The sequence below is a fragment of the Balearica regulorum genome, chromosome 31 (genome assembly GCF_011004875.1).
Source record: "Balearica regulorum gibbericeps isolate bBalReg1 chromosome 31, bBalReg1.pri, whole genome shotgun sequence".
Taxonomy (NCBI): domain Eukaryota; kingdom Metazoa; phylum Chordata; class Aves; order Gruiformes; family Gruidae; genus Balearica; species Balearica regulorum.
In genome coordinates this window covers 127,648-150,211 of record NC_046214.1, presented here as the reverse complement: position 1 = coordinate 150,211, position 22,564 = coordinate 127,648, and the positions used below count along the sequence as shown (strand labels likewise).

General features: G+C 49.6%; 1 protein-coding gene across 1 annotated transcript; it reads right to left on the bottom strand.

Annotated features, from left to right (window-relative positions):
- Positions 1–1,823: 1,823 nt before the first annotated feature.
- On the bottom strand, positions 1,824–2,816 carry LOC142598820 (olfactory receptor 14A16-like). The gene has a single exon (XM_075738244.1). The coding sequence runs from the start codon at positions 2,814–2,816 to the stop codon at positions 1,824–1,826; it is 993 nt and encodes a 330-aa protein (XP_075594359.1).
- Positions 2,817–22,564: the final 19,748 nt, after the last annotated feature.

Here is a 22,564-nt window from a genome sequence, read left to right as displayed (position 1 = left end):
ACTCCCCTGCCCTCTCCCCAGAGGAGCAGAGCATCCCAGTCTGTGCTGGTCCCTCAGCAGGAAATGGAGAAGATGGAGGTGAGTGACAGTGTCTCTCTGGCTGGCATGCTGAGGAGATCTCCACGCCAGGCAGCCTGCAGCCCCCCTGCCACTCCCGCTCCCCAGGACAGCACAGAGTCCTGGCCCTGGGGCTCCTCTGGCAGCTCCCGCTGCCCCAGTGGCAGGGCAGCCTGCCCCAAGCTGGCACCCGCAGCCAAGGGTTTCTCTTTCCATGTCTGCCCTGCACACCCATGGTGCCCTGCTCTTCTCCCAGGACATCCCATCTCCCCACAGAGCCTTTCCTCAAGGTGGGCACATGTGTGCCGGCCTGGCCAGCCATTCCTACACCCCCTGCCCATGCTCTCCACAGCCCTTGAGCTGGTGGAGCTGCTCTGCAGAGCAAGTGGGCTGTGGGGCCTGGGGTCACAGGGGGACTCTGCAAAGGACATGCTGGTCAGGCTGGGAGGCAGACCCAGCCCAGGGACATCACTGCCACTGACTGCCTCCCACAGAGGCTCTTATGTGGCCATGGAGGCTGCTCAGAGGTGACCTGCCTTATTGCCAATGCCATGAGGTGTGTCTGGGTGCTGCACCGGATCCAGTCGATGGAAGTCCACTGATAGCAAAACGAACCACTCTCCAGGCTCCTTTCCCTGTGCCTGCTGTGTCCCCTGGGCTTGCAGAACCCTCCCTTGGTGGTTCACAACCACCTTTGGCACTTGATCTCTGGGTCACTTCACCTTGCACAGGCTCGTGCTCAGTGGGCTCCATTCCCTGCTGACCTCCTGGCACGTGCTGTCCCTGCAGATCCCCTGTGCTCTCCTGGCAGCTCCCGATTCCTTCCAGAAAAACACTCATCTGCCATCAGCCCTACCACAGGCTGTTGAGCCCCAGGCAGCTTAGTTGGAGTCCATTCAGCATCTGTGTGGGTGCTGTCCACCCACAAGGAACACCTGAGCCATTCCTCAGTCCCTGGAAGACCACACTGGTGTAACCATGGGATAGGGGCCATGAAACAGAAACTATAGAATCAGGTTGAGATAAATAGTTTGTAACCAAGGTAATAGGTAATGAAGCTCACTGACCATGGCAATGTACAATGCTGCTATGTTCCGTGTACAGTCCCTACCAAACAAAAGTTTGGAGATATTAATCCACAAACTTAATGAAGTTGTTATGGACAGGTGCACCCACAGCAGGGATACTGCGCATGTCTGCTAGAAGAGGGTTATCAAGTGGACACGAGTGCGTGTCCACTAACGACCACCAGAGACCCCTTGAAGACCACCGACTCAAATCACTGAGCATGCATGACGGGGAGGAAAATATGGAAATTAATTCCAAGAAATTATTATCACAGACTGCCTTTTCTGAGAAAAATGATGACTATGTATGTTTTGATCCTACATAACCTGTGTGTTGGTGATCACCTGGCATGCACGTTGGGTGGAGCTATCCCCCGTGCATCCAGGGCTGCAATAAAGAATGCCTGCCTTTTAACACTACATTGGTGTTACGAGGTTTATTCCCCGGTTTCAGTGACAAACCCTCCTGCACGCTGGGGCTGCTCCCCCAGCTCCAGAGGAGATGTGCGGAGATGTGCAGAGATGGGAGCTGAGAGAATTAACTTCCCACTGCTTTCTATGTAGTTTATCTAAACAGGCAGCCTGGATGGATATGTACAATGAGGTATTCTCGTCATGAATACTAATATCACAAAAAACCACCCAAAATACACAAAAACCCCCAAACACAAAACAAAAATACAGATGCATATAAAGATGTTAGTCCTGGCTCTTTCTGACATACAGAGGGAACCCTAGTTGGATAAGGGGCGCCTTATTACTCTGAAGTAGATTACATTCAAATAGTTTCCACAGGGCATCTTTGATTTCCTGGTTCCTCATGCTGTAGATGAGGGGGTTCACCGCTGGAGGCACCACCGAGTACAGAACTGCCACCACCAGGTCCAGGGATGGGGAGGAGATGGAGGGGGGCTTTAGGTGAGAAAATATGCCCGTGCTGACAAACAGGGAGACCACGGCCAGGTGAGGGAGGCACGTGGAAAAGGCTTTGTGCCGTCCCTGCTCAGAGGGGATCCTCAGTACGGCCCTGAAAATCTGCACATAGGACAGCACAATGAAAACAAAACAACCAAAACCTAAAAAAGAACTTAATACAAGAAGCCCAACTTCCCGGAGATAGTCTGAGTCTGAGCAGGAGAGCTTGAGGATGTTGGGGACTTCACAGAAGAACTGGTCCAGGGCATTGCCCTGGCAGAGTGCTATAGAAAATGTATTGGCCGTGTGCAGCACAGCATTGAAAAACCCACTGCCCCAGGCAGCTGCTGCCATGTGGACACAAGCTCTGCTGCCCAGCAGGGTCCCGTAGTGCAGGGGTTGGCAGATGGCAACGTAGCGGTCATAGGACATGACTGTGAGGAGGGCGTACTCAGCTCCAAGCAGGAAGACAAACAGAAAGACTTGAGCAGCACATCCTGTGTAGGAGATGGCCCTGGTGTCCAACAGGGAATTGGCCATGGCTTTAGGGACAGTGGTGGAGATGGAGCCCAGGTCGAGGAGGGAGAGGTTGAGGAGGAAGAAGTACATGGGGGTGTGGAGGTGGTGGTGGCAGGCTATGGCAGTGATGATGAGGCCGTTGCCCAGGAGAGCAGCCAGGTAGATGCCCAGGAAGAGCCAGAAGTGCAAGAGCTGCAGCTCCCGTGTGTCTGCGAATGCCAGGAGGAGGAACTCAGTGATGGAGCTGCCGTTGGACATTTGTTGGTTCTTGGCATGGGGGACTGGTTCAAAAAAGCAAAGGCGAGAGAAAAGTGAGGTCAGACTCCTCTGAGCAAAGCCACTCCATTTTTCATAGAAAAACCCCCCAACTGAAATGCATTTCCTTTCTCTGGTTTGTGCTGGCTGAGTGTGTTTTGAGGAGGAGGCGTCAGCTGTGCTCAGCTGCCGTGGGTACATGGGGCTGGTTTGTGACAGCTCAAATGTTCACAACCGATGTCAGATGTAATCCACCATTAATGGTGATATTAAATCTCTGCACTCATAACTCAGAAGAGCGCAGGCCGCCGAAGAGAGGCTTAGCATGTCCTTAGAAGAAGGACATGTCTGTGGTTTTTATTTTCCACATACTCCTTTTATGATGGACAATGGGAAGAGGACAGCTATGGGAATGTGACAGGACAGGCAAAAGGACTCAGTTCTTAGTAGCTTAGTGCAGAGTCAGGAGAGCTGCAGTGTCCATTAGACTGTCACCCAGCTGCCCTGCACTTTTGCTTACGATGCCTTTAAGATGATGACAAACACAAATTACACTTTTAAAAAAACCGCAAACCTAGACTGTGATGAGAGATGGGGAGTCCTGGTTCAAAGAGCAGATCTGCAAACTCTTCTTTTTTTCCAGCCCAGGGGTGGAGGTGTGATTGAGAGAGAAGGACACAGCCCCTCTCAGAGAGAAGCAAAGGCCTCTGAGAGGAGAGAACTGACCTCCAAGGGAAAGCTCAGCACTCCCTGGGATCCTACAGCACAGCCCTGCTCTTCTGGGGCAGCTCCCAAGCCCAGCAGCACAGGCAAAGCAGACAGTCCGATGTCCTGAAGATGGGATGTCCTAAAGGCAGAGTCACCTCCTTGCTCAGCAGACAACGCCCAGCAGACCTCGAGAGGGAGGGACCAAAACAGAGCAGGCTGAAGGCAGCCTAGCCCAGGGCTTGTCTGCAGTTTCCTCCCACTCCCTGCCCATGTCTATGCCAGGAGCTGTTGCTCTGTCCACACCTCTCCTCCCTGTCCCTGCTCACAGAGCCCATCCCACCCTCTGTGTGCTCAGCTCTGCCCTGCAGACCCCTCCTGGCAGCAGGGCACTGTCCAGGGGCACCTCTGTGTTGGCAGGTCTTAAGGAGAAGAGCAGATCAGCCCTGAAGAGACCACAAAGGTGATGTGAATGCTTTCTCTGGGCTGAGGTGGGTTTATTAGGTCCCTTGAAAAACCTTTTCCTCACTCACTCTGATGCTGTAGGAGTGTCTGTCTCCTCTGCAAAAGTAAAAGCTCCATTACCATTTCCATCTACCATCACAGCTGGAATGTGGAAGCTCTGACTCTGGGAAGCACCTTGCTTTCCATGTAGCCATTGCCTTGATGTGCTTCTTGAAAAGTGCCCTGTGAGAAGCCTGGACACACTCAGCACCCTCTCAAAAGTAGAAAGACCCTGCCCTGCCCTAACAGGGGTTTCTTCTTCCACCCACAGCTTCTCCCTGCAATTGCATGGGGAGCTCTCTGAGCAAGCTGAGAGTTGACCCTGGAAGGCAGAATATTCCCCTGGGGTGCAGGGACCCTGCTCTGAAGGACACAACTGGGCACCTCCAGCTACAGGCTGTAGCTTCACAGCTATTGAAAATTGCCTAATAATAGCCACCTTCTTACAGATCACATACTCTTTGGCTGTGCCAGCTTGAGGAGATGCCTCCAGGAACGAAAGCTCCATTGCCCTGCACCAAGAGACTTACCGTGTCAAGGGCTGCAAAGCTTTCTCTTCTTTTCAGCTCCCAGTCAGCCTCCCAGTCCTGACCACCTTTAAGCTCTTCATCTGCCTTGCTCATCTCCCTGAGATACCCTGGCAGTGCCCTTCAGCCCTGCTGTGCTTTGCAGAGGAGCTGCTCCTGGGCAGAGATGTCTCTCTGCAGCACAGCCCACTTGCCAGGAGCTCCCTCCATCCCAGGAGAGCAGCAGCAGAGGACCAGCCCAAGGCGGCATGTTAATGACCCCTCTGGTGGGTTTGGGGATGAGTCCATGAAGCTCAGACCCTGAGAGGAAGCTGATGAAACCTCTCAAGAAGTCACAGTCCGATGCAACCGCCACAGTTTCTTGGAGCATTACTGGGTCCCCCTGAGGGCCATGACTGACAAAGCAACTCTGGGGCTGGTTAGAGCAGGAAAGTGGAGGCAGTGATGACAGGGAGGCAAAGGCAATGGCAAGGTGGCTCTGATGCTGTGGAAACCTGGGTGTGCTTCATCAAGCCAAAGGGCCAAGCTGTGACCCCCAGCCCCTGGGAGGGGAGGTCCTGCCCCACACACAGGGCTCAGGGCTCTTCCTGGGGCAGGGTTTAGTGGGGACATGGCAGAAAGACCTCGGCTCTGTTGGGGGCTTTCAGCTTTGTCATCTCCCTTGACCATCTCCACCACAGGTTGTCCTATGGTGTCCTATGCCTGCACCTGTTTCCCTGAAGGCTCTGGACATCCACTGTGCTTGCCAACCTTGCTCTCACTTGAGCATCTTCCTACCCTTACTGATATCTCTCCATCCTCATGGGCTGTGTGTTGAAATACAAAGCTTTGGCTAATCCAGACTCTTCCTGGGTGGCCTGTTGTACCACAGCACTGGGCCTGTTCTATGAGCATTGGGGGGAGCCAGGGAGCCACACTGGGAGCATTGGTGCAGCACTGGGAGCGCTGCAGGGAGTCATGGAGCTGCTCTGGGAGTACTGGGGTGGAACTGAGAGCACTGGAGTGAGTCAGGGAGCCACACTGGGAGCACTGGGGTGGAACTGGGAGCACTGGTAGGACCAGGGAGCCACACTGGGAGCACTGGGGAAACACTGGGAGCACTTATGGCTGCACTGGGAGCTGTACTGGAAGTACTGGGGAGATATCTGGAGCACTGGGGGGAGCCAGTAATTGGCCCAGGGAGCACTGGGAGGAATGGTGTGGCACTGGGAGCACTGGGGAAAGCCAGGAAGCCTCACTGGGGCTGAACTGCAAACACTGGGAGAAGTCCAGGAGTTGCACTGGGAGCACTGGTTTGGCACTGGGAGATGTACTGGGGGCACTTGGGTGAGCCAGGGATAGGCACTACGACCATGGCAGCCGCACTGGAGTAGCACTGTGGCATCACTGGGAGCACTGGGAGCACTAGGAGTGAGCCAAGGAGCCACAATGAAAGAACTGGGGTGGAAGTGTAAGCCATACTGGGAGCACTGGGGCGGATTTGGGAGCACTATGGCTGCACTGGTAACACTGGGGCGGCAGTGGGAGTACTGAAGAGAGCCAGTGAGTGGCATTGGCACGGCACTGGGAGCACCGAGGGGAGCCAGGGAGCCGCACTGGGAGCCCTGGTGTGGAACCGGGAGCACTGCAGGGAGTCAGGGAGCTGCTCTGGGAGTACTGGGGCAGCACTGGGAGAACTGGGGCAGCACTCTGACCCTCACTGGCACCACTGGAGTGTCACTGGGAGGACTTCTCACCTCTGTGCCTGGCAAGATCATGGAGCGGATCCTCCTGGGAACTGTGCTCAGGCACATGGAACACAAGGAGGTGATTGGTGACAGCCACCATGGCTTCACTAAGGGCAAATCCTGCCTGACAAATTTGGTGGCCTTCTACGATGGGGTGACAGCGTTGGTGGGTAAGGGAAGAGTGACTGACGTCACCTACCTGGACTTGTGCAAAGCATTTGACACTGTCCCGCACGACATCCTTGTCTCTAAACTGGAGAGACATGGATTTCATGGAGGGACCACGTGGTGGATAAGGAATTGGCTGGATGGCCGCACTCAAAGACTTGTGGTCAACAGCTCAATGTCCAAGTGGAGAACGGTGACGAGTAGTGTTCCTCAGGGGTTGGTATTTGGACAGGAACTGTTTAACATCTTTGTCGGTGACATGGACAGCGGGATCGAGTGCACCCTCAGCAAGTTTGCCGACGACACCAAGCTGTGTGGTGTGGTTGATACGGTGGAGGGAAGGGATGCCATCCAGAGGGACCGTGACAGGCTTGAGAGGTGGAACCGTGTGAACTGCATGAACTTCCACAAGGCCAAGTGCAAGGTCCTGCACATGGGTCGGGGCAATCCCAAGCACAACTACAGGCTGGGTGCAGAATGGATTGAGAGCAGCCCTGAGGAGAAGGACTTGGGGGTGTTGATTGATGAAAAGCTCAACATGAGCCGGCAATGAGCAGCAGGTCGAGGGAGGGGACTCTGCCACTCTTCTCTGCTCTTCTGAGACCCCCACCTGCAGTACTGCGTCCAGCTCTGGGGTCCCCAGTACAAGAAAGACATGGAGCTGTTGGAGTGAGTCCAGAGGAGGCCACAAAGATGATCAGAGGGCTGGAGCATGTCTCCCATGAAGACATACTGAGAGAGTTGGGGTTGTTTAGCATGGAGAAGAGAAGGTTCCTGGGAGACCTAATTCTTTCTAGGTCTTCCAGTACCTGAAGGGAGACTACAGGAAAGCTGGAGAGGGACTGTTTATCAGGGAGTGTCGTGACAGGACAAAGGGGAACTGGGTTTAAACTACAAGAAGGTAAATTCACACTAGATGTTTGGAAGAAATTCTTCATTGTGAGGGTGGTGAGGCACTGGAACGGGTTGCCCAGAGAAGCTGTGGATGCCCCCTTCCTAGGTGGTATGAAGGCCAGGTTGGATGGAGCTTTGGGCAGCCTGGTCTACTGGAAGGTGTCCCTGCCTATGGCAGAGGGGCTGCAACTAGATGATCTTTGAGGTCCCTTCCAACCCAAGCCATTCTATGATGATTGTAACAGAAGGAGATATTCAGAAAGTTGATCAAAATCTCTTTTATGAAGGAAAAAGAAAACAAACAAACAAACAAAAAAACCAACAAAACCCCCCCCAACACCAGTTTAGAGTTAAACAACAGATGAGCATAGCTTTAAGTGCTGTGGAGAGATGTGATGCCATCTGTCCCAGGTAAGTTTTTGTACTCCAGTGATGCGCAACAGAGAGGGGTAAATTCCATGTTACGGTCACAGTTAGTTCCTTGGCAGGTAGAGCTGGTGGAGAATTTTTTTATTGTCATTCCTGTTCTGTCTGGTGAGAGGGTGCACACAGAGTGCATATAACAGAAAGAATCTCAGAAGATTATGAAAAAGTGAAAGATTTGAAACAGGGAGGAAATAGCATAATAGAATAGAATAGGATAGACCAGACTAGACTGGACTAGACTAGACCAGAATATTATAGAATAGAACAGAACAGAACAGAACAGGAGCAGTTCAAGCTGGAAGGGACAATCTACTCCAACTGCAAAATAGGGCTGTTATCACTCAAGCCATTAAAGATCAAAGGGGATTATTGGATTATTGGCTGTGTGGTCACTGGTGTGTACATGTTCTGGCACGGGCTTTTCCAAAGGCAACCATCACCTCAGCTGATGTACCTGCAGTATGAACTTATCCACAGGTCACCGTCCATTTGACTCCAGCTCATGCTGGAGTTTTAGCAAGTTCCCTTGCTGCCCTCAAACCTACTCACTTGCAGGAGCAGGGTGGAGAAAAGAAGAGATGAGATGCCCTGCAGGACTTCATGCGTACAAGGAAGACCTGGTCAGAGACGTAAAAGTCGGGGTGAGAAAGCAGAGTGTAGGATCCTGAGAGAAGGGAAGAAGGCCAAGAGCAGGACTTCAGGAGAGCAGACTTTGACCTGCTGGGCACCCTGCTTGGAAGAATCCCATGGGATATGGTCCTGTAGAGAAGGGTGCAGAGAGCTATTGATGGCTAAGGATCTCCTCTTAGAACTCCAAATGCAGAAAGTCAAGAAAAAGTGGCCAGAGGAAAACATGGATGAGAAAGGAGCTCCTGACGAAAACCAAGCATGCAGAGGAAGCACAGAGAAGGTGGAAGCTGGCTGCCTTCCAGCCTCAATGGTGCTGCGCTGCTGGGCTGGAGAGAGTCCATTTGTACGTGTGTGTCTGTCTGTGCGTGGGGGAACTGGGGAGCTGAGGTGGTCCTGGGGCCAGCGCCTGGATAGATGGAAGGTCTAAGAGCAGCTCCTGGAGGGATCCATGTTGTCTGAGTGTCTACATAGCTGTACATTTTCCACTAATACAACCAAGTGTACAAAACAGCCCCACCCTCATTTCTCCTTTCCCCGCTGACCCTGGTTTGGCTTGTTTTATACCCTCCTTTGGTGTTTTGCAGACTCTGCTCATGGCAATTCCTACCTGGGTCTGTAGAGATCTGCAACTCCTACTGCTGTTCTCTTGAGAGACTACACCACCATCAGGGTGAGCCACCCGCACACGAACATTAACCGCTGACCAAATGGAGCTTCAGTCCGGAGGGACCTGGAGAAACTCCAAGATTTGGCCAAAAGAAACCTCGTGACGTTGACAAGGAGAAAGGCCAAGCCTGGTCTCAGGGAGAAGAACCAAGCTGTCCATCAGGGCCAGCTGGGACCTGCTGTGCTGAGGAGTGACTCTGAGGAGAAGGGCCTGGCAGCTGCGAGGGACACCATAGGAGCCAGGGGTTTCTGCTCCCTGTGAAGAAGGCCAGTTGCATACGGGGCTGCATTAGGATGAGCATGGTCACCCAGAGCAGGGGAGTTCTTATGGCCCTTGACACCGCACTGGTAGGGACCCCCACACATGGCTTTGTCCCAGTTCTCGGCTCCCTCTTTTGCTGGAGCTGGGAGGAGCTGGAGAGTGGCCAGAGGAGACGTGGCCAGGTGGAGTTTGGGGCCTGAAGCAGATGGGCTGTGTGGAGGGGCTGGGAGACCTGGGCTTCTTTGGCCCCTTTGCCCAGTGGTGGAGAGGCTGAGGGCAGTCTAGCAGTAGCCTGAGACTGCTTGAAAGGTGGTTTCCGAGATGGTGGAGCTTTTCTGAAAACTGGGAAACATCATGAGAAAGAAAAGATGGCACCAAGTGCAGCTGGGGGCATCCAAGATTTCCCTTTTCCTGCAGGGAAAGAGGTGCAGTTGTGGGACACCGTAGGACATCCTGTGGTGGAGGCATCTGGGGGCAGTGGCAAAGCTGAAAGCCCCCAACACAGCCAAGGTCTTGGTCTGCTGGGCTGTGGCTGTTCTCTCTGCAGGTGATGCCTGTGAGGAGACGTATTACCATTAGAGCACCAGGACTTCATCGCCCCCTTGTCACAACCTGTGAGCCTGAGAAAGATTGTGTTAGTCCTGCTCTAGGCATTGCACATCCCCACATCACAGTGGCCCAGGAAGAGCCCTGAGACACGTGTGAGGGACAGGATCTCCCCTCCCAGGGGTTGGGGGTCACAGCTTGGATCTTTAAATTGATGAAACACATCCAGGTTTCCTCAGCATCAGAGCCACCTTGCCATTGCCTTTGCCTCCCTGTCATCACTGCCTCCACTTTCCTGCTCTAACCAGCCCCAGAGTTGCTTTGTCAGTCATGGCCCTCAGGGGGACCCAGTAATGCTCCAAGAAACTGTGGAGGTTGCATCGGACTGTGACTTCTTGAGAGGTTTCATCAGCTTCCTCTCAGGGTCTGAGCTTCATGGACTCATCCCCAAACCCACCAGAGGGGTCATTAACATGTCACCTTGGGCTGGGTGGGAGCTGTCAGTCTTGCAGAAAGGCTGGCACACAGAAAGACTCTTTGAAAAAGGAAAATCTTTTCATTGGTCTCTAGTCCCAACCCCTCCTCAGACAGCTCCTGACAGATCAGGTGAGATCAGGGCCTTGTCTCAACAAATTTGGAATACCTCCGTTGGCTGAGATCCCACCATCTCCCCTGGGCCCTGGCTCCAGTGTTTGGCTCTGAGGGATTTCTCAAAACAGGGCAGCTCTCTCAGCCTCTCCTTGGACATAACGTGCTCCAGGCCCCGACCACCCTTCTGGCCACTGCGGGAAAATCTCCACTCGGTCAGGGTCAGTCTGGCTGCTGCTGTGGACCAGAGGCTGGATCATGAGCTGTCCTGGTTTCAGCTGAGACAGAGTTAATTGTCTTCCCAGCAGCCAGTCTGGGGCTGTGTTTGGGATTTGTGCTGGAAACAGTGTTGATAACATAGAGATGTTTTTGTTACACAGAGATGTTTTTGTTGTTGCTGAGCAGGGCTTACACAGAGTCAAGGCCTTTTCTGCTCCTCACACCGCCCCGCTAGCTGCATGGCTGGGGGTGCACAAGGATTTTGGAGGGGACACAGCTGGGACAGTTACCTCAACTGAGAAAGGGATATTCCATACCATATGACGTCATGCTCAGCTTATAAAGGGTTTGGGGAAGAGGAAAGACGGGGTGGGGGGTGGTGTTCGGAGTGATGGCGTTTGTCTTCCCAAGTCGCCGTTACACCTGATAGAGCCCTGCTTTCCTGGAGATGGCTGAACACATTGCCTGCCATGGGAAGTGGGGAATGAATTCTTTGCTTTGCATTCCTTGTGCGCACGGCTTTTGCTTTACTTATTGAACTGTCTTTATCTCAGCCCACGGGTTTTCTCACTTTGACTCTTCTGATTCTGTCCCCCATCCCGCTGTTGGGGAGTGAGCGAGCGGCTGCGTGGTGCTCAGTTACTGGTTGGGGTTCAACCACGACACAAGCTGACCTCACGAGTCCGGGAAATGCAGTCACAGTGAACGCTCCTACACTGCCCTGATGGCTGAAGGCAACTCCCTGAACTGGAATTGGGTAAACTTACCCGTTGTCTCTCAGCGCACGCAGTAGAAATGGCTTGCAGCTTTGTAAAGCTAAGAATAAGTGACAAAACCCAGAACAAATCCATTTCAGTTAACTTCTTGTATAAAATTAGGATCTGTCAGAACAGGAATATGTTGGAGCTGTTCGCTGTGGTGGACAAATCGTAGCAAGACTTGGCAAAATATTGAACTGCAACGGACTTATTTAAACAGATGGCTGACGGATGAATAGGTAGTAGGCCATGTGTGCTCCTTTCTCTCTTAACAGCCCTTCTTTGTATATGCCTGGCAGTCTGCTACACTTGAGAGAGAAATAAGAGTTTTTTATTCCTTTCTCTTAAATTCCAAAAGGGGGACAGATTCTTTTGGACATAATCACTCTTTCAGTAAGACTCTCCAAGTGCCATTTTCCTCAACTTTGAAGTTCGGAGATCCACTTTTCAGTAATACAGGCAGGCAACTGAGAAATATCTAGTGTTGACTAAAAGAACTGGATATTAGTAATATCTGATAGATCTAACGGACATTGTCCTTGATGTCACTCTCTAGTTATCGCCTCTGTCGGGAGAATGGGGCAGTGAAAGGCAGATGGTGGACTTCTGTGCACTGGAAAGATCTTGAACGCTAGCAAGCTCTAAAAGCCATTCTTGTCTTGTGCAAACTTTCTCAAGTGCAGGTTGTACAATGTGTTAGGTAAAACATGCAGGAAGTTGCAGTTTTGATTTAGACGTAATGCAAAGCTATTAAACATAGGCTTTCCTGCTGTATTTGTTATGGAAACGATATCATAAGAAGGGAAATACTAATTATGAATATTTTTACTTGTGACGGGGAAGTTGACAATGCCTATGAACAAGGCAAGGCAAATTAGGTCAAGACCTCGTTACACTTGGAAGTAAACAGCCATGCTGTGCAACGGCTACGAGAGGCTATGTGACAATGTGGTTTCTTGGCATTGTATTTAAGAAAGTGGAAAATGCAGGAAGCGTCAAGACTGATTTCACGTACGCTGTACGGCCATTCGCAGACAGAGGTAAGCCTGTATTTTGCTCTAGGCCTGTAGGGTTTCATTTGTTTTATTCTAGTGGAAGTAGCTTTGCACAGTGAGTTGTGCTTCCTTCTGGTATTAGCTCTTAGCTATTTCTGTAGAGAGCAACATAGAGAAGATGAGCTTTAAAAACAGACTATTTGGACACTTTGCCAAAGGAAGTCCATCTGGAACCAAAAGTGTGTGTACTACAGTCATACACCATATACCCTATGTGAAGTAACAGTTCGGCAGATCATAGTAAACACACTCACGAAGGAACTGTGTTTCATGAAGTGGACAGTCCAATGTGAAGCCAGGAGATGTCCCTGCACTGCCTGTAGATACGCTTGTCCAAAACGGTTGTCAGTTGCTGCACTTTGCAAGTGGGAATTAACTGTACCAGGCTCTAAAGGAAGTTGCTGATGCCTGTTGACAGCATTTTTCCAAAATTACAGTTTGTGTATGATGTCATCCCAGAACTGTGAACGTCTGGGAGTTGTCACGTTGTAATGACATGCAGTCTTGCATGTAAACCTTCGTCTTCCGTTACTACTTTTGGTAGGTGTAGAAATAAAGTAAGATTGCAAGTGTTGTCAGACGATGCTAGAATAAAGGGGTGTGGGGGTGAGGAGGTGTTTGAAAGCATAGGTCTTTGCTATCACCTCTTCACTTCTTCCCAAGCTGGCTGCTCTTGTGCCTTTCAGACGTGCACGTGTGCTGTCAGGCTCATGCCCAGCTATCGCAATGAAGAACTGAGGAAATCAGGAAACTCTTCTAAAGGGACAAGTGTGTTTGCAGAAAGAATTCTGAACAGTGGACTCCTTTGAACGTTGGTTTGCACTGAGGAAGAGTTTCTCCCTGGTACCCGCCTGAGCTGTGCTCACACAACATGAGTAAATGCAGTAAGACCCGACCTTTTTAGCTCGTGCTTTGGGATATGAGAAAAGCCCAGGAAAATGCATCACAACTCTTGCCCGAGTTTCAGGCCAGGTGGGGTGACTTCCTCAGACTTGCACTGATATCTCTGCTGATGCTTGGCCTGTACAGGACATCCCGTGGTGCTGCGTTTCAACCTTGTGACAAAAAAAAGAGCTACAACACTAAATTTCATATTAGTTTACAGGCAGGCGAATAACCTAAGTGTACTCAAGGAAGGCATGAAGATAGAAGCATCTCATATGAAAAGATCTCCACCATTTTTTGCCTGCAGAAACCTGACCGAAAAGAAAGAAGGTATAATCAAAATGTGGCTCGTCTGGCAGTATTTTTTTTTGCTTTTGTTATTACTTGAAGGCATCATTATTTTTTTCATCTGTTGCGTTAGCAAACCATGCCAGATGTTAGTCAAAAGGCTAGTGGGCTTCCGTGCAAAAAGACTTCCGATGGAAGCTGTCTGAACAGTTCCAGAGACACGGACTCCAGAATGCCATCTATTTCTTCTTTGTTCAAAAAGATCCCCAAATTGGACACTCCCACAGCAGAGATAGGAAGCTTAGCACCATAACCTTGGAACTGTGAAGCAGCTGCTTCTAACTGACCCACAAGGTGAGTGAGGTCGAGGAGCTCTTGGTGGAATCTCTGTGCATCAGAAGCATGTGGAGGGCTCTAATGGCTCCAGGAACAAAAGGAACCCTGGATGGGGTGCTGGGACATCTTGTCTAGATGGAGCTTTTGCCAAGAAAGGTTGCACCAGAGAATCCTTGAGGTCCCTTCCAACCTGGTATTCCATGATTCTATGATTCTGTCAATCCCCATCTTTATTCCTCCTGCTCCCCCTTCCCCTGCACATCGCTCACAGGTTCACACAGCTCTATCGATTCCCGCATCCCTCCCAGGCCAGGGGCCCCCTGGGTCACACTCTTGCAGAGTCCAGGCTGACCTTCCTGGAAGTGGCACCTGTGCTTTCTCCATGGCCCACCAATTACTGTGAGCAGCAAGGTTCGTTTCTTCTCCTTGGCTCCATGTTTGCTCTGTCACGCCTGTGTCTTGGTAAATTTTGGGTTCTGGCTTCCCCTTTTTCTTTTTTCTTCCAAAAAAAAAGGAAACCCTTTTTTGGTTTCCCAGCTGACAGCTCCTGCCCAAACCCCACAGCCCAGGGACAAGCCACAGGATGATGCTGCCCATCAGCCCCGCTTGCAATCCGCTGCCCTGGAGACTCTCAGGTCCCCCCATCCGCCTCAGAAATATTCCCCTGCAGTCAACCCTGCTGAAGACCTGAAATCATAGAGAATCATTGAGGTTGGAAAAGACCCTTTCAGATCATCACATGCAGGGGAAAATGTGACAAAAAAATGCAGGGCGAGGGAACAATTCCTAATGTAAAAGTTGGTAATTCAGTGCCTGCCTGGAGAGACAAAACCACAGCCGAGAGATAATGAACACAAAGTCCCACAAAGCTGGGCCACACATGGCGAGGGACGGGGAGAGGTCCGTCCAGTGTCGCGAGCCCATGACCTGCCTCTCTGGTCTGTGATGGGGGGTGACCCCAGTAAGGGTGTGGGGCTGGGGGTCCGGGAAGGCACATGGGCCCAGCGTGGGGCTCTGAAATCTCCTGTGAAGCCAGGAGGGCTGAGTCCATGGGGCAGGGAACCACCACCCCTCCCAGAGCGGGGCAGAGGACCCGGGGCTCTGGGCTGCCTGTCCATGCTCCTCTCCTGCCGCGATACCCTGCTGTGCAATATGGGGGATGGTGCTCACTGGAGCCCCGGTAAGAACCTGTTTCCCGCTGTGCCTCCAAAGCACTGCGTACTCCAAGGGCTGTCACCGTCTGCCCCTTGCCTCTCCCAGCCTCCTGGGGGGACACTCCAGTTTGCCCTAATCTGCCCTGATCAGGGGCCATGTGCTGGGTGGGAAGGGGATCTCCTTTACAGAGATACCCCAGGCCTCCGGGCTCCCTCAGCCACTCTGCTCGTGGCGGTGGTGCAGCCAGAGAGGACCCGGGGCACTGGCAGAGGAGAGGGGACATGGACAGGGACACACACCCCCACAGAGCGCAGCTTTGCTGAAGGGGTTTATTGATCATTAGAGGGAAATGGCCCAGGGCTCCCAGGGGATAGTGGGGGGTCATCCAGGGATGATCATCTGCTCCTGCTGCTGGAGGGGGACAGGACAGGGCTGTCACCACCTGTTCCAGTCCCAAAAGGCAGAGCCCAAAATGTGCCTATAACAGACTCCCACTGTGACACCTGCCTTGGTGGCCTCCCCCCGATTCTTACCCAGACACGCTCAACCCTGTCACCACCATCATGAGGCTCTACATAGTCAAAGCACTCCCGAACATACAGGGCTACCCCACTGTCTCCCCATAAATCAGCAGTTTAGACCCCAAAACCTGCCTACATCACTGCTTTAGACCCCAAAAGCTCCCTTAGTGGTGGTTTTTCAGCCCAGAAGTTTCTGAAGTGGATGTTTTGCAGACTAAAAGCTCCCCAAGTGGGTGTGTCTGAGCCAAAAATCTCCCTAAATGGGTGTTTGGGAGCCCAAAACCACCCTAAAGGAGGGTGACCGAGACCAAAGGCTCCCGAAATGGTTATTTCTGATCACAAAAAAACCTTGCTAAATTACTGGGGTTGAGCCCAAAAGCTCCCTAAATTTATGCTTCTGAGCAACCAAGCGCCCTGTGTTAGTGTTTCTGAGACCCAGAGCTTACCATATAAGTGTTTTTGATTACCAAATCTCCTATAATGGATGGTTCTGAGCTGCAACACAACCCAAATCAAAGGTTTGGATCTCAAAAACTACCAAACTGTGTTTCAGAGCCCCAAAGCTGCCTAAGGAAGTATTTTGGAGGCCCAAAAGCTCCCTAGGGGGGTGTTGCTCAGCCCAAGAGCTCCCTAAATCCCTGTTTCTGAGCCCCAAAGCTGCCAAAATATCTGGTTTAGAGCCCAAAGCTCCCTAAATTCCTGGCTTGCAGCCCCACAGATCCCTCCACTGCTGTTCTGACTCCCAAAAGTGCCTCATATTGGTTTTTCTGAGCCCAAGACCTCCTCACATTGGTTTTTCTGAGCTCAAAGTGGCCTTCCATGTGTCCTTCGGAATGAAAAACCTCCCAAAATGGGTGAGTCTGAGCCCAAAATCGCCCTAAATGGGTGTGTCCGAGTGCCAAAACAATCCCTAAATTCTTGGGTTTGAGCCCCAAAGCTCCCTAAGTGAGTATTCCTGAGCCCAAAGCTACATAAACTGTGGGTTTGGATACCAAAAGCTGCCAAACTGAGTGTTTCTGACCCCAAAGCTCCCTGAATGGGCTTTCTGAAGCCCAAAACCTCACTAAATTGCTGTTTCTGAGCCCAGGAGCTGCCGAAATCAGTGCTTCAGAATGCAAAATAGCTTGAAGTGGCAGTTTCTCGGTCCCACAGCTCCCTAAGTGGCTGTTTCTCAGCCCAAAAGCTCCCTGGGCTCCAAAAATCTCCCCAAATAGCTGCATGTGTGTGGTGTATGATAGACACGGACTCCGTAGGGTGCAAGTACAGAATCAACTTTATTACAGAATTTTCTGATTATATAGTATTTCTTGTTAAAAGGGGAGGCTCTTTTATTCCCCGATCATCACCCGATTCGTGTTCGCTGCAAGATCTGTTAGTCTGTTTTTCTCTTGCACCTGGCGGGCGCCTGGCTGTCTGTTCTCAGCTCCTTATCTCCTGGATTCGGCCAGTCACGTTATTTACGAGCTACTGAAGAATGCAAGGTCTGTTTTGTGCATATCTTTTCTTTGAACCGCTGTTTTTCACTTCTTTAGCGCACAGGTGGAAATCGTACATTTCCCACGCCGTCTTTATTTGCTAAAGCGTTGTTCTCCACATCTCCCCCTTTTTTGTTTATGACAATCCCATTGAGCAACAGTGTGTCCATAACATGTGCCTCTATCTTCTGCACTCGTCAGATAGCCGACCATAGAATCTGTAAAAAAGACCACCAAGAACAAGAAAAACAACACAGTGCCTATGCCAATAAAAACCCACATTCAAAGATTTAAACCACTAAACTAAGTTTTTGGATTTAGCCATGATATAGGCCATTTTTTAATGTGTCGAATACACTTTGACTCATTAGTTCCCGTAATTTTTTAATTTGGTCCCTCAATTGATCATGTAAAGACTGAATATTATGTTGAAGAGATAAATCAAATGTCCTTCTAAATGTTGTTTCACTATTTTATAAATCGCTAAAAGTTATACAACTCCTAACGTCTGGTGAAGACAGGGTAATACAAAAAGATCCATTACATGATAGACTAGTAGCATTGGAGGTTAGAGCAAAAGATAAGGATGGGTTGTGCAGACCATGATTTCTGCTTCAGACAAAAGCGTTACAGTAGCCTTAGTTGTGTTCTCCGTCATTAGTACTTGATACAATTGTCGCTTAAAAAAGGAAAGACCCATCTGCCAAATATTTGAATGAGCCAGGAAAAAAGATAAATGTGATGTGTTAAAACCATTATTATAATACATCTGCAATTCTATAAGCCACCATATCTTAATTTTGAGGTTGATCAATCCCAGATGCAACATCATCTTGGTGTTTCTTATCGTCCTGTTCATCTTCAGTATGCGTTTTCACTTGTGCTGGCTTTACATACCTTGCAGGGATCCAATAGGGACCTGAGGGAAGAGAAACACAAGCATATCCTCGTCCCCAGGTAAGCAAGGGGACCGGTCCTTCCCATTGACCAGATTCCAAATTTTTATAAAACACCTGAGGCTTCATGGTAGAGGATTCCTCAGTTCTAAAATGTCTATCTACTGCGGAACTATATTGCTTAGATCCAGAGAGATTAAGAAAATTTAAAACATAAGTAGCTTTGTCTAGTATTTCCTGTGGTGTTGTCCCTACTGGATTCCCCCTTTTTTGTTTATCAATACTAGATTTCAAAGAACGGTGGGCACGTTCTATTATTGCTTGGCCAGTAGGGGAACATGGAATTCCAGTAATATGTTCAACTCCCCAATCCTGTAAGAATAACAGAAAACGGCGAGAAACATAAGCTGGGCCATTGTCTGTTTTAACTTTCCGTGGGACCCCAATGGTCGCAAAGCATCTTAAAAAATGCTTCACAACGTCTCTGGCACGTTCTCCGGAATGGGCAGTGGCTACCAGAAAACCAGAGAAGGTGTCAATAGAAACATGAATGTACTTAAGGCGTCCAAAAGAAGAAATATGTGTGCCATCTGATTGCCACAAATCATTAGCATTTAAACCTCTGGGATTAGTCCCTGGTAAAACTGGCAAAGGGGACAGGCGCTGACAATCCCAGCATGCTCGAATTATATCTTGAGCTTGTGCAGTAGTTAAAGAGAAGTGCTTTCGTAATGAGTGTGCGTTTTGGTGGAAAAATTCATGAGCTTATTTCGCCTGATCAAAACGTCGAGGAAAAACCGCAGCCATTGTAAAATGGTCTGCTATTGTATTACCTTTGGCAAGGGGTCCTGGTAAGTTAGTGTGAGAACGAATATGGAAAATGAAATAAGAATGCTGTCTTATTTTTAAAAGTTGGGCTAGCTTTAACAATAAATCAAACAACTGTTTGTTGTCTACCTCTCATATAAAAGCGGATTCTAAGTGCTGAATAATACCTGTAACATATGCAGAATCTGCAACGATATTAAGAGGTTCCTTAGAAAATAACTCAAAGGCACGGACCGCTGCAGCTAACTCTACAATCTGTGTCGATCCAGATAAGCGAGAAACATCTGAGGCCCATTCCTTGCAGTTTGCGTGACGCCATACAACTGCAGCCTTACCTGTTTTGCCAGAACCATCGATAAACACAGTACGAGCATTCTGTAGAGGAACAGAACTCAACAACGACTGTGGTTGAAGAGGTAAACAGTGCAGAGAACCTAATAAACGATGGTGTGGCAAAGAATACAAAACAACATTAGTATAATCAGCCAGTGCAGCCTGAAAAGCCAAACTATTATACAATACAACATGAAATTCTGCTTTGGTTAATGGTAGATGAAGGAAGGTAGGATCTTGTCCTGTCCATTGTTGACATTTCAAATGACCCTGCGAAAGAAGTCTAGCAATCATTTCTAGGGCAGTGGTCAACGTTTTCACAAAAGAATGTGGCAAAAATAACCACTCCAAAATGCGTAAAGCATGCTCTTCCTTCCGCACCTTCTCGTCCCACTGACCTAGGAGAGCATATGGTTGAAAAGAATGATAAATGATAAACAATCGAACTGGCAATTGCAGAGAAATTCGATGAGCAAACGTAAAATTAATTTTATCTGTCACTGTCTGCAGCGCCGACTGGGCTGCTTCTGTCAATTGTCTAGGAGAAGTTAGTTCAGGATTCCCCTTCAACAACAAAAACAATGGCGACAGTTCGTGTGTCGTTATTCCCAACAGTGGTCGAAGCCAGTTAATTGTCCCCAACAACTTCTGTAAGTCATTTAGAATACTCACTGTAGTAGCAAGTCGTATAGACTGTGGATATACATGCGAATCAAGAAGTTTCCAGCCGAGATACCTCCATGGAGGCAGTGATTGTACCTTTTCCGTCGCAATTTGGAGACCGTATCGCCAAAGCTCAGCTACTAAACTGTCGAAAACTTGGGAAAGAGATGATTCAGTTTCCACAGCCAACAAAATTTCGTCCATGTAATGATATAACATGATTGTATCATATGTTTTGCAAATATTTGACAAGGCCTCACTAACAACAATTTGACATAAAGTTGGGCTATTTTTCATTCCTTGCGGTAAAACCGCCCAGTGAAACCGTTGCATGGGTCTATCATTATTAATCACAGGAATCGAAAAGGCAAAACGAACACAATCTTCAGGATGTAAATGAATGGTAAAAAAGCAATCTTTTAAATCAATAACCTTCAAATGCCAACTGTCCAGAATCATAGTGGGATTAGGAGTTCCCGGTTGCAAGGCCCCCATAGGTGCCATCATTGCATTAATAGCTCGGAGGTCCTGCAACAATCTCCATTTGCCAGATTTTTTAGGAATAACAAATATAGGAGTATTCCAAGGGCTCATGGAGGGAACAATATGGCCTAATTGTAGCTGCTCTTGCACCAATTCATGAGCCCTTTCTAGCCGCTCACCTTTCAAAGGCCACTGATCTACCCATACTGGCTTATCTGATAACCAAGTCAGTTTGAGTCGCAGCTGAATGTCAGTGGCCCGTGTTAAAAATGTGCTGTTATTGTCATGTTCCATTGTTGCAAGAGATCACAACCCCATAAAGTACACGGCACAGTTAAAACATATGGTTTTAAAACCGCTTGTTTGTTGTCAGGACCTTCCACAATCAAGGAACGCATACTCTGCCAAGGTATTTGTGTCCCTCCAATTCCAGTAACAGCAGCAAACGCCTGTACTAATGGCCATTCCTGTGGCCAGTCCGATCGTTGAACAATAGAAACATCCGCTCCGGTGTCCACTAAGCCAGTGAACACCCGACCATTTAGTCTACAAGTCAACATCGGTTGTCCCATGGTAATCTTCTGTGTCCAAAAAATGCGAGGCAGACCTGTACTACCAAACCCAGAGGACCCCCTTTCACCAACATGGGCGGAACTTTTAGTTTGAATTTGAGTGTTGGGCAGCAAAAGCAATTGTGCAATTCGCTCTCCAATAGGCATAGTACAAGGTGGCGTAGGGGTCCAAACCATAATTTTTATTTCCCCAGTATAATCGGAATCTATGACCCCAGGCAAAATAAATAAACCTGCTCTGGAAGTGGAGGAATGACTGAGCAATAAGGCACATAAACCCTTAGGCAAAGGACCATACACTCCTGTCGGCACTAGATGTACTGACTGATCTCGAATTACTGTGGATTGACTGGTGGCCAGGTCCAACCCGGCACTGCCTGTTGTGGCTCGTCTGAGAGACTCGACTGTAGTGAGTTGCCAGCGTTCATCTCGTTTATTTGTGCCGGCCACGTCAAGGACTGTGCCGGCGGGGGCTGGGTCCTGTTGTGTAGTCTCGGGGCACCGACCTCGCGGCCCTTCTCCCGTTTCCCAAGGTATTCTCAGGGAGCGGATTGCCTTGTTTGTCAAACTTAGAATGACATTGATTACCCCAATGGTATTCCTTTTGACAACGAGGGCATAATCGAGCAAGTTGTCTTCCCTGCCCTCCTTGTCCTCGTCCTCCTCTTCTCGCTTTCGGACAATCTTTCTTCACATGCCCTTCCTGACCATAGGAGAAACATTTAGTAGCAGCTCGTGCAACTGCCAACTGTTGAGCTAAGGCAGCAGCTAGCATATCTGCCTTATGTCGCTCAGAGCCCACGTTTTGGCATGCTCTAATAAGATCGTTCAAAGTTTTAAGCGTGATTACGAATAGGATCAATGGCTCGCCTGCAGTCCGTGTTTGCATTCTCAATAGCGAGCTGAAACAATAACAATTCTGCTGCTTCAGAAGAGTCTATCTGTCTCTGTATAGCAGTTTGTAAACGATCCAAAAATTGTATGTACGGCTCCGGAGGTCCCTGACGAATGGATCAAAGGACGACTCTCGCTTGCTGAAATCCGGCACCTATCGGAGCGCCCTCAAGGCTAACCCTGTGGCTTGGGCAAGAACATTCCACGATAGTCCAGCCTGTACTATGCCAGTAGCATAATGCTCTTCTCCCATTAATTCGTCAAGACCAATAGCAGTTCCTGCCATTAAATTGTTCATCACCTGAACTTGCACCAGCTCACGGTATTCCGAAAACCACACAGAGTACTGTGCTGCAGACAACACAAGACGTAGGATGGATTTCCAATCTAAGGGTGTCAGTACGTAAGATTCTCCTATAACCTGTAACAAGTTCATTGTGAATGATGCCTGCAAACCATACTCCTTTATCGATTTGCGGACCTCCTTTATTACATCATATGGTAAATGAACGTATTCGGGGGGTCTATTTGGTTGATACAACACAGGCATGGCTTGAAGAAATGATATGTCCCCTCTTTTTAGTGCCTCTGCCCAGCACTCGTCAAGTAGTCCACCCAAGATTTTAGACTGAACAATTCCTTGTAATGGGTAACTCGGGGGTGGGGTGGGGTGCAGAAGGGGGCGGGCGTGCGCCGAGTAGGGGGGGGTGGGCGGGTGGGCATCAGGGATATCTGTGAGAGTCTTTT